At 55.1% G+C, this 10,844-nt stretch overlaps 1 protein-coding gene across 1 annotated transcript; it reads right to left on the reverse strand.

Annotated features, from left to right (window-relative positions):
- Window positions 1-5,594: 5,594 nt before the first annotated feature.
- Window positions 5,595-9,363, reverse strand: FEM1A (fem-1 homolog A). Its single transcript, XM_067734106.1, has one exon. It carries the CDS (start codon window positions 9,219-9,221, stop codon window positions 7,227-7,229), a length of 1,995 nt encoding a protein of 664 aa, XP_067590207.1. The 5' UTR covers window positions 9,222-9,363; the 3' UTR covers window positions 5,595-7,226.
- Window positions 9,364-10,844: the final 1,481 nt, after the last annotated feature.

Here is a 10,844-nt window from a genome sequence, read left to right on the forward strand (position 1 = left end):
CAGAAGATACTGCGATGAGCATTTGATGCCACCAGGGGGCGCCGTCGGACAACAGTTCCTGCCTCTCCTCCTCCACCACCACCCCACCCCCCACCCCGGGCTGGCGACGGCCTTCCTCCTAAGAGAGCCCAGAGGGGCAGGACCCCCAGAGAGTGCCAAGTTCCAGGCCATGCCAAAGGCCTCTCTCCCTGATTACAGCCTCCGTAAATAACAACAACCGCAGCCGTATAAATATAAACACCATTAACTGGGTGTTTAGAAATCCTTCAGTCGAATGCTGTTGGGAACCAGAGCCCAGAGAGGGCAGACAACTGCCTTAGGTCACACAGCAAGTCCTACCCCTGCCTGGCCTACACAGTGTCTCCTCCCAACCCCAAATGCCCCTGGGTGGGGATCTTTATTTTTAACCTGGTCAGTGGACACCGCCTTTTTATAGCCCTGGGAGGCGCCCAGGGTTTCCAATTTCCAAAGGAAGTTTTTAAAAAAATTGTTCCCTTCCCAAGAAAAGGAACTGCCTGACCTCTCAGAGGGTCCTGGCCCAATCTCTTATTTTCCCTGAGGCTCCCCGGGGTCCCTCAGACCCCTCACCAGGTGCTATGCCCATTCCCACCCCTTGCTGGGTCTTAGAGTCCCCTTCTGTCATTTGGGGCCATCATGCTCTCTGGCAGCCTCCTGAGGATTCCCAAACTTTGCTTACCTGTCTAACTGTCCTCAGCATCTTTACTGGCCATCTGCCCTCTTGTTTACTTAATTTCTTTCCTATTCATTGAGTCCTTTATTTTTAAAATATTTATGTATGTATTTATTTTGGCTGCACTAGCTCTTAGTTGCGGCATGCAGGATCTAGTTCCCTGACCAGGGATCAAACCCGGGCCCCTTGCATTGGGAGCACGGAGTCTTACCCACTGGACCACCAGGGAAGTCCCTCCTTGAGTCCTTTAATATTTTTCTTTAAAGAGGTTTAAAAAACAGCTCTTCCCCACCCCCCGCCCTGGAATTAGATACTGGTGAGGGTTGCAAAACCTTGAGATTATACTGAAGCCACTATGTACGCTTTAAAATGATCCATTTTATCTCAGAAAAAGATTGTAAAAAATACGAACTCGTCTTTATTTTTAAACTTGGGTCATTTTCAGGATTAACATCTGTGAACTCACATGTTGGGAGCAGGGGGCCTAGCGACGCTTTGTTCCTCAAGACACATTCAAATAAATACATAACTACTTAAATTTTTTTAAAGTTCATCTGTGTATGGGACTTCCCTGGTGGTCCAGTGGGTAAGACTCTGCACTCCCAATGCAGGGGGCCAGGGTTCAATCCCTGGTCGGGGAACTAGATCCTGCATGCCGCAACTAAGACCCAGTACAGCCAAAATAAATAAATAATAAGTAAATAAATATGTTTTAAAAGGCTCATCTGTGTATCATATGTATAAATGAGTGTGCAGGCAGTAGGTGCCTATAACTATGACAGCTACACTGAACATTTACCGTGTGCCAGGATGTTTTCAGGGGTGAACTCATTTAATTCTTCATACAGTGCTGGTAGGAAGCTGCTACCATCAACACCATTTTACAGAGAGGAAACTGAGGCTCAGAGAGGGGAAGTGACATTCCCAAGGTCACGTGGCCTCTGTCCTAAAGCACCACGCCACACTGTCCAATGAGCATGTTCATTCTGAGTGAGGAAACTGGACTAAATCGGAGGATTGATTGCAAGGTGGTGACCCCGGGGCAGAATCTGGAGCCCCACCTCATCTCCACCAGCACATGTGTTTCATTCAATTCTATTAAACTTTTTAAAGAACCAGCTTTTGGTTTCATTGGTTTTTCTCTATTGCTTGCCCATTTCTATTTTATTGATTTCCACTCTTTATTCTTTGGGCTTAATTTGTGCTGATTTTTCTAGCTTCCTAAGGTGAAACTTTAGATCAGGCATTGGCATGCTTTTGCTGTAAAGGGCTAAACAGTAAATATTTTAGGCTTTGGGGGCCAGATGGTCTCTGTTGCAATGCAATTCTGCCATTGCAGCATGAAAGCAGCCACAGGGAAGGTGTAAGCACAGGAGTGTGGCTGGACTTGGCCCATGGGCCATAGTTTGCGGATTTCGTTTTTCTTGTCTTCTAGTGCAAGCATTTAAAGCTATACATTGTCCTCTAAGCACTGCTTTAGCTGCACTGCACACATTTTTCATATGTTGTGTTGTATGCTCCATTCAAAGTACTTTCTAGTTTTGTTTGTGACTTCTTCGACTGAAGCTGGGTCACAGCTGCCTACCTGCCAGCTCACTCACCTGTGTTACCTGCCTGCCCTGAGTGGTGGCTGAGTTTAAGGCTCTTAGAAGTCAATGTTAAGCTACTTCAGCAACTCAAAGGCCTACCTTCCCTGGGACTGAAAGCCTTCTATTAGTCAACACATACTGATTGAGCTCCTACTATGTGCCAGGCATTTTCCTAAGTACCAGCTATACAGTGGTGAATGAGGCAGCTACAGTAGGGTTTCCACTGGGCCCTAGAGTCACCCCGAGTCAGGAACTCTGCTCCATTTCTCCACAGCCCGTTAAACAGCCCCACCATCCATCTACTTACTGGCTGTGGCCAAAAAACCTAGGAGTCATCTTAGACTTCTCTCCTTCCCCAAACCAATTCATCAAGTCTTGCCAGCCTTTCTCCAAAATGGATCTGAAATCTGTTCACTTCTGTCCATCCCACGACCTCTCTCTAATCCGTTCCTCCAGCGGTAGCCAGTGATCTCAAGGCTTAAATCAGGCCATGTCTCTCCTTGGTGTGAAACTCTGCCATTGCTGCCCATAGCCCTGAGGGTAAAACTCAAATTGCTCTTTAGGGCCTAAAGGCCCTGCACCATCTGCCTGTGTCCACCAGCTCCTCCTGCACTCCCCTCACTCACTCTGATCCAGCCACACAGGGTTCCTTGCTCTTCTTGGAACAAGTCACGTGAGTTCATTTATTCATTCAACAAATGCTTAATGAACTACTGTGAATCAGGCCCTCCTCTAGGTGCTGGGGACACAGTATGGAATGAGCTTGAGTAGTTGACATTCTAAGGAAGGGACATGATGAAAAAACAAGGAAGGAAACAAAGAAAAAGATGATGAGGACTTCCTCGGCAGTCCAGTGGTTAAGACTTCACGCTTCCAATACAGGGCGTGCAGGTTCGATCCCTGGTCGGGGAACTAAGATCCTGCGTGCTGCGTGGCGTGGTCAAGAAATAAATAAAATAAAATAGAATTTTTTTTTTTTAAAAGAAGATGATGACAGGTGTTAAGATTTTAAGGATTAAGAAGGAAGTACCCAGGAGGATGTGGTGGAGGCTGTCTGGGGCTGCGTTTTTAATGATGATCTGGGAGGGCTTCACGGAGGAGGTGACATCCGATGGAGACCTTTCATTGATGGGCTTTTAATAGAAGACATCAGGATTCAGGTCAGGGGGAGAGGGTTGCACTGGGGGATTTCAAATGTCCCGTCCGGTGTTGAGGGTCACTGTCTCTTTTGCAACCTACTAGAAACACAGGTGCTGGGGTCAGGGGAGGGAGCACTTCTCCCCCGCCTTGCAGGAGGGGTGGTGCTGCCTGCGTCTGGTCTGGGTCTTGCCTAACACATGTTGTGGCAACCACTGGGTGGAATCACCCTTTGTCCAGTCCTAACTGAATTTCCTGAAGGAATCCACACCCTCACCCTTTCTCCAGGGACACAGAGTTAGTGCCCTGCAGTGCCAGCCAAGTGCCACCTTCCCAGGAGCTGGTCATCTCAGCTTTTGGGCCTGTGATGTGAGCCCCTGAGCAGTGCTATCTTTAACCTCAGGCCGGGACGCTCTGCTCACTGTAAACACTGCTCAGATAACAGTCCTGGAATCCCACGGGGGCGACAGGCTCCGTGCATGGCAAAGCCATCGGGGCTGCTCCCAAGTGGTTAGGGGGGGACTGAAAGCCCCAGAGGCAAGAGGCATTCATTCATTCACTCACCACATGGGTCACTCAGTGGGGACCAACACAGACCCTCCCAGGGCTCCAGAAGGTCTGAGAAAGGCAAAAACCAAGTAGACAAGCCAATGAGTAGAAAGAACTTCAGGCCCTGATTTCAGTTCTGCAGAGGCAGGAAGTGGGGTAGGGAGTGACAGTGAGTAGGGGCAGTGGCTCCCACTTGTGGGGTGGGCTGCACACTTTGACACCCTCAATCTTGGGTCTCAGCCTTGACCCCGGTGAGCTCGGGCAAACGCCACTCCCTCTGAGCCCTGGTCTGCTCACCTATCAGCAAGGTGGGTCACCATCCTGGCTGTGTGGCCTTGGGCAGGCAACTGGCCTCTCTGAGCTTGTCTTGTCACTGGTAATGTGCAGGTAATCACTGACCCAGGCTGAGTCAGCCAGCACGACCCATTCCTGGGCTACTACGATTGGTCCAATTCCAGTGACCATCAGGACTGTGGCTGGCGTATACCATTCTGCCGGCTGCCACGGCGGGACCCAGGAGGAAGCAGATCATTCCTAAACTCTGAGCTGCTGCATCAGTCCTCACTGGAAACCTGCCTGAGCTTTAAGATGGCTTTCTCTGGAGAGTCTCAGGCAAAAGTCACAATTCTCAGGTGTGAGCCTTCAAAGAAAGCACGTGGCCCAGATCGGTTTCCCTCTTTGGCGACTCCCGACAAATACAATCTCTTAATAGCCTCAGTTTCCCCCATTTGCAAGATAGGAATAATGGTACTTATTTCCCAGGGCTGCTGTTGGCAGCCCACCCAAGCACACAGAATGGTGCCTGCCATCCAGTCAGGGCTCAATAAATGCTGCTGGTCTACATGTTTCCTGAGAGCATCTGCTGACTCAAAATCCACTCTTTCAGGGCAACAACCATATATTCACACCATAGCTGAGTGGGTGTTAGCTGGTAAGTGTGGTTGGGGCCCAGTGAAACCAGGAGTCAGAGAGACCACAGCATGGTCTCCCCACTGTCCCAGGAGCTAAGGACGCAGGGGAGATGACTGCCCTCAGGTATAGCTGGCTCAATCCTCCCCCCGCCTCCAAGGGGGCTCGAACCCTGCCTGGCACACAGTGGGCCCTCAGGAAACACTCAATGACCCACCACCAGGGCACTGCTGTTGGGGAGGGTTGACACTGTGAATGTGGGAGAAAAACAATTTAACCAGCGAGACGGCAGGACAAAGGGAGGGGTAGGGGCACATCAACTTCATGCACAGACCTCCTGGGCCAGAGGGTCCATGGGCTCCATTGGGGGTCTCTGCGAAGCAGGGCTGAGCTAGGGGCCTTCCTGTTTCCTGAGCCCTTCCTCGCCTTTCCTGAAGGTCAAGCCCTCTTTTCTGTGGCAACCCTCCTGAAAAGCAGGGCTTTTGACTAAGTCAGTGGGTTTTTTTTTTTCCCTGCAGTAATACATCTTCCTAATGCACTCTGACAAAGCCCCAGGACACAAACCGAAACTCGGGTGGGAGCCATTAGCCTTTACGTGGACCTTCTACACCTGGCGGCACCCTCTCCCTGCCTTCTCCCCCATCTAGCCCGTGCGGGACTGCCAGGCGGCCCTCTCCCCGTGTCATCCTTTTAACAACATCAGTAAGAGACTCGCAATGGACACTGCCTCGTTTCTTTATTCCGGCCTTTGGGAGGGACAGTGACAGCATTTCCCACCTTGACGGAAGGCGAAACCTGGTCTTTCCTTGTAAAGAAAGAATGTCCTAACTAACACTGCAAATCCAAACGAGACCTAGGTCCCTCGGTGGGGCGGGACATCCAGGGACCCGATGTGGCTTCTGGAGGCTTCCGTGTAGCTGCCCCTCGACAAGGCTGCGGGAGAGGCGCGGGGTGGGAACGACCTCTCTCCTGAGTCGGCGGGCAGCTGCTCCCGTCCTCTTCTGCTCTCCCAACATGCCAAGATCACTCTCCTGCTGGCAGCCGAGGCGGACGGAGGATGCCCCCGAGGGAATCTCGCTGGGGCGGGTTCTCTGGCAGGGGCGCTGGACGCCCCGAAGGATGGCAGACCAAGACTTTGTACCACCTTAGTTGGCAACCCACTCCCAGCATCCAGCGTCTCATCTAGCTGACTTAGTGGCTTAACGGTGTACTTGGCATTGTCTCAGGGTCACCTGGATCCAGTTCCCCAAGCAGCTAAAAAATGGCTACAGCCACTTGGGTTGCTCGCCACACACCTGTGCCCTCCGGTGTGATTTGTGAGGCAGAAGTGACCTGCAGTTTTAACTTGGAAATTGTGAAAAACAAAGCCCAAACCAACCACGCTAACTCTTGCTGGGTGGGAAGCGGCCGGCAAGCCCTGCTCCTTCAGTGTTTGGCCGGCTCCTCGTTTGGAAAATTACTTCTCCTTCTAGGGTGAACGGGAAGTCGGGCGGCCCAAGTAAAAGGCAAACGAGTGAAGTGTTCAGAAAGGTACCGTCACCCTCGTTTTGGGGACTGATAGGCCGGGATGGCCCCTCCCTCCGTCAACTCTTCACACAACGAAGCTCACTCTCCTGCCGGCCGTGGCCATCTCAGGCACGACAAAACTCTCGCTGCGTCAAGTGAACTTAGCCCGACAAACCAAAATCTTACAAAAAAAAAAAAAAAAAGTATATGGCAGCAAAACCTCAGGACTCCTGAGCCACACCTGTAACCTGCCCGCTTAGTAAATAAACGGAACACCAAACCACAAAAGCTACGCAAAGGGCAGGCCGCCCCCCGCAGAGAGCCCGGCCCACAGCAGGGCGGAGGGAGCTGGTGCAAACGTGCTGTAGGGGGCGAGTCTCCCACTCCCCCTCCGCCCGGGGACCCCCAGTCCTAACACTGCACTGGGCGGCTGGGTCTATCCGGCCATGTAAGGGGCAGAGGCCTGACCCGACTCTCCGTTTCTTCTTGCATTTCTAGCAGGGGAGGATGGCGATGGCTTCAATCCCTCTGCCTCCGGGTCAGGAGACCCTCAGACCCTCAGAAACCCAGGCAGACAGGACTAAGGTGCGGGAGGTTGAGCGTCTTCTCCCTGTTGAGGATGGGCTCGCGCGCGCGGGCTCCTCGAGAAAGTCCTTTCTCCTAGCGCGTGATCCTGAAGGCTTCTAGCACCGACAGCTCGCTGACTCCTTTCCCCTCTCCCTGCGGAGGGGAGGGGGCCGTGGAGGCGGGAAAGCCCTTCCCCCATTCCAGCTACCGGAAGTGCTCCCCGACGGGGCAGGGACAGATGCAGGTCCCGCCTCTCCCAGGTTCTCCTCTGGGCCCTGTTAGTGCAGCTCGATGAAAGCCTCCAGCTCCTCGGGGATGAAGCCCTTGTAGGGGATCTTGTTCTTGTCCAGGGCGCGGGCCGCAAGGCACTGCAGGGTCACGTAGTTGAAAGGCTGAATGGTGCTCTTGGCTAGCAGCTTCTCGTCCAGCAGCTCGTAGGCTGTCTTCTTGAAGGCGTTGGTGGCGTCCATGTGGGCCCCCGCCTCGATCAGGGCGTTCATGATCCCCGGGCAGTTGTTCTGCGCCGCGATGTGCAGCGGGGTGTTGTTGTCAAAGTCCCGGCTGTCTGGGTCGGCCCCGCAGTCGAGCAGCACCTTGACCACCTGGAGGGAGGGGAACCTGCCCACCGGGTAGCGGCCCACGTTCGTGGTCTCCGCGTCCACGGCCATGTGCAGAGGAGTGAAGCCGTTCTTGCCGCGGGGGGCGCACTTGAGCAGCCGGTAGACCTTCTGGTGCTTCAGGTGCTCCTGGTCAGGCGTGCACTCCACTTTCTCCAGCAGGTAGAGCAGGTGGAGGATGATGGCCAGGGCCTTGGTGAACTGGGCCGAGTCCCCGGGCTCCTTGGGCAGCTGCAGAGCCCGCTCCACTTCCCGGACTCCTTTGCACAGCACCCCCATGAGGTCTGCAAAGCCGACTGGAGTGCCCAGGCTGCCCTTGGCCGAGCGGTCCTGGAGCACGTAGGAGAAAAGTTCGGCAAAGGAGAGGAAGCTGCTGGCGGTCATGGGGCTCAGAGGCTCGAGGTTGTTCTGCTGCATGTCTAGGGCGTACTTCCACAAGCGGATGCAGCGCTCGAAGTTGCCTGAGTCGGCGTACACCGCACCCCGGTACCGAATATAGTAGGAAGTGTCTGGGTGGGAGGGACCCAGGATGCGCTCTCGGATCAACAAGGCCTGCATGCGCATCTCATCCGGGTCGGTGATAAGCGCCTCCAATTCCTCGGCGGTGTTCACCTCCCTGGAATAGTCATAGGCGAGGACCAGCTGCGAGGGCTCGGGTTTGGGCAGATACGCGCCCCCCTGGTGACGAAGCTCCATGGCCCGTCTCCAGTGTTTCAGGGCCCCGAGCAGATCTCGCTTCTTATCCACGTAGGTGGCTCCCAGCAACTCCAAGGCTTCCACGGCGGCTTCCCGGCTGGTGGGGCAGCAGCTCTCGAACAATTCCTCACTCAGGGATTCCTCTGGGGAGGAGGTGCCGCAGCGGGCGCCCTGGGGCTGCGCGCACGCCACGCCGGCGGAGGGGCCTTCTCGGGCCAGCCCTGGCCTCGCTTCCTCCCCAGCGGGCTGCTCCTGGATGAGGTACTCCACGATGTTGGTGTGGCCCGTCACGCTGGCCGCCAGCAGCGGGGTCATGCCGTAGCCGTCCCGTTCCATGCGGGCGTTGCACCCGAGCAGCAGCTGCAGGATCTCCAGGCTGCCGGACTCGGCGCAGTCGTGCAGGGCCGTGTTGCCTTTGGCGCTGCGCCGGTTTACCTGGGCGCCCTGCTCTAGCAGGTAGCGGGCGATCTCGCGGTGACCCTTGTAACAGGAGATCATGAGGCACGTGTGACCGTGCCGGTTGGCCACCTCCAGGTCGGCCTGGTGCTCGCCCACCAAGTAGCGCACCACCTCCAGGTGCCCGTCGAAGCAGGCGGCGCGCAGGGGCGTCGAGTTGGTGCGCGTGGTGCGGTTCACCGAGGCCCCACGGCGCAGCAGGCTCCGCACCACGTCCAGGTGGCCGGCGGCCGAGGCGGCCCACAGCGGCGGAGCACCCTCGATGGTCTCGCCATCGAAGTGCACCGAGCCGCCCGCCTCCACGCTCGCGCCGCACCGGTCCACCAGGTACTCGACCACGTCCAAGTGGCCGTAACGGGCGGCGATGAGCAGCGGCGTCCCCCCGCTGGCCACCTCGCCCGTCAGCTCTTCCAGCTCCTCCCGGCTCCGGCCGCTGAGCAGCTTCTGAAGCAGCTGCAGCTTGCCGTCGCGGGCGGCGTTGTACACGGCGGTGTGGAGGTCCATGGTCCGGGCCTCCGCCAGGCCATGGGCCAGCCGCCGGGGTACTGGGGGACGGGGCGGGGGACAGCGGACTAGCGCCCGGAGGAACACGGGGCAACCTTCACCGTCTCCCCCGCCGCCATCTTAGGGGCTTCTGGGGCGGAACAAAATGGCTGCCGCGACCTGGTTCCATTGGAGGCTGGAAGGGTGCAGGGAAATGTAGTTCTCTAAGCCGGCACACTCCATGAAACAGAAAAGGAACGGTAAGGTACTAAAACTACAACTCCCAGAAGGCCGAGGGCCAGCGGCGGCGAAGTGGTATCACGATGCATGGCGGGAACGGCAGTTCCAATCACAGCCAATTGTGGCGGAAACTCCTCCCTCGAGGACTACCACTCCCGTCATGCAATGCTATCGCGATGGCTTGTGGGACCTGGGAAAGTTTGGCTACGTACTTCCTGTGGCTGTCACTGTACCGGAACCGACGGAAACGCAGACGCAGGCCAAGGGAGTACGTTCCGCAAAAGGCAGGGAGAGCGACTCGGAGCCAACCAGGAGCGAGAGCAAAGGCGAAGTCAGGCGAGTGGTCCGATTTGGGTTTCGCGAGGCCGAGCCGCTCACCGGCAGGGGGCGCTCGGGAGAGGCAGGAAGCGCTCGGGAGAGGCAGGAAAGTGGGGCGGGGTGGGGACGTTAGGAGAGCAGGGAGTACAGGTGGCCCTAAGGTTCAGTGTCCGGCGCTCGTTCACTTCTCATTCATTCGTTCATTCATTCACACACTCATATGTTTATTTGCCCACTCATTAATACCCTATTAAAAATTTAGTTTTCCTTCCTTCAACCCTCAACATCCTCAATACAAAATCTAAATTAATTTGCCTCAGCCCTTGGTCATTTGGCTGGGGAACTTCTCCAATATCATTGTGAGTAAACCTCTGGGGTTGGGGGCTTTGAGAATCTCAGTTACTTGCTCAAGGGCACAGGGCAAGTAAATGGCCTGGTCGGGATTTGAACCCAGGCAGAAGTGGCTACGTAATTTGCAGGGCCCAGTGCGATAGGAAAATGTAGAGCTCCTTGTCCAAAAGTGATGAAGAACTTCCCAACAAGGACAGCAGGGCATTAAACCAAGCGTGGGGCCCTTCTGAGCATGGGGTCCTGGGTGACTGCACACGTCGACACCTCCGTGAAGCCTGAGCCCCACCTCCAAAATCAGACCCTTACCCCCAACACTGTCTTGCCTCTAATTTGCTGCTGCCTGCTCCAGGGTTATTGAGGATTACTGGAAAGATGAAGGAGGTTGCTGTGTCCAGGAATGTTCGAGAAATGCATGGTGTTCTCTACCTCCCGACTTTTGTGTGTGCTGTTCCCTCTGCTTGGAATGCTGTTCCGTACCTTCTTCCCTTGGCTACATCTCGGGCCTTCTTCAGGCCTCAGCTGAGACTTCAGGTCTTCTTGGATGATTCCTTGACTTGGAGCTTACTGGGTGCCCTCCCTGGCACCACTGACGTTCTGCTTCGTGAATCTTAGAGAAATACTCTGTTCTAGTCAGTTCAGGGTGTTGTAACAAATACCACAGGCTGGGTGGCTATATTAGTCGGGATTCTCTGGAGAAACAGAACCCAGTAGGAGATAGGTAGACAGATAGATATG

The sequence above is a fragment of the Pseudorca crassidens genome, chromosome 3 (assembly GCF_039906515.1).
Source record: "Pseudorca crassidens isolate mPseCra1 chromosome 3, mPseCra1.hap1, whole genome shotgun sequence".
Taxonomy (NCBI): Eukaryota; Metazoa; Chordata; class Mammalia; order Artiodactyla; family Delphinidae; genus Pseudorca; species Pseudorca crassidens.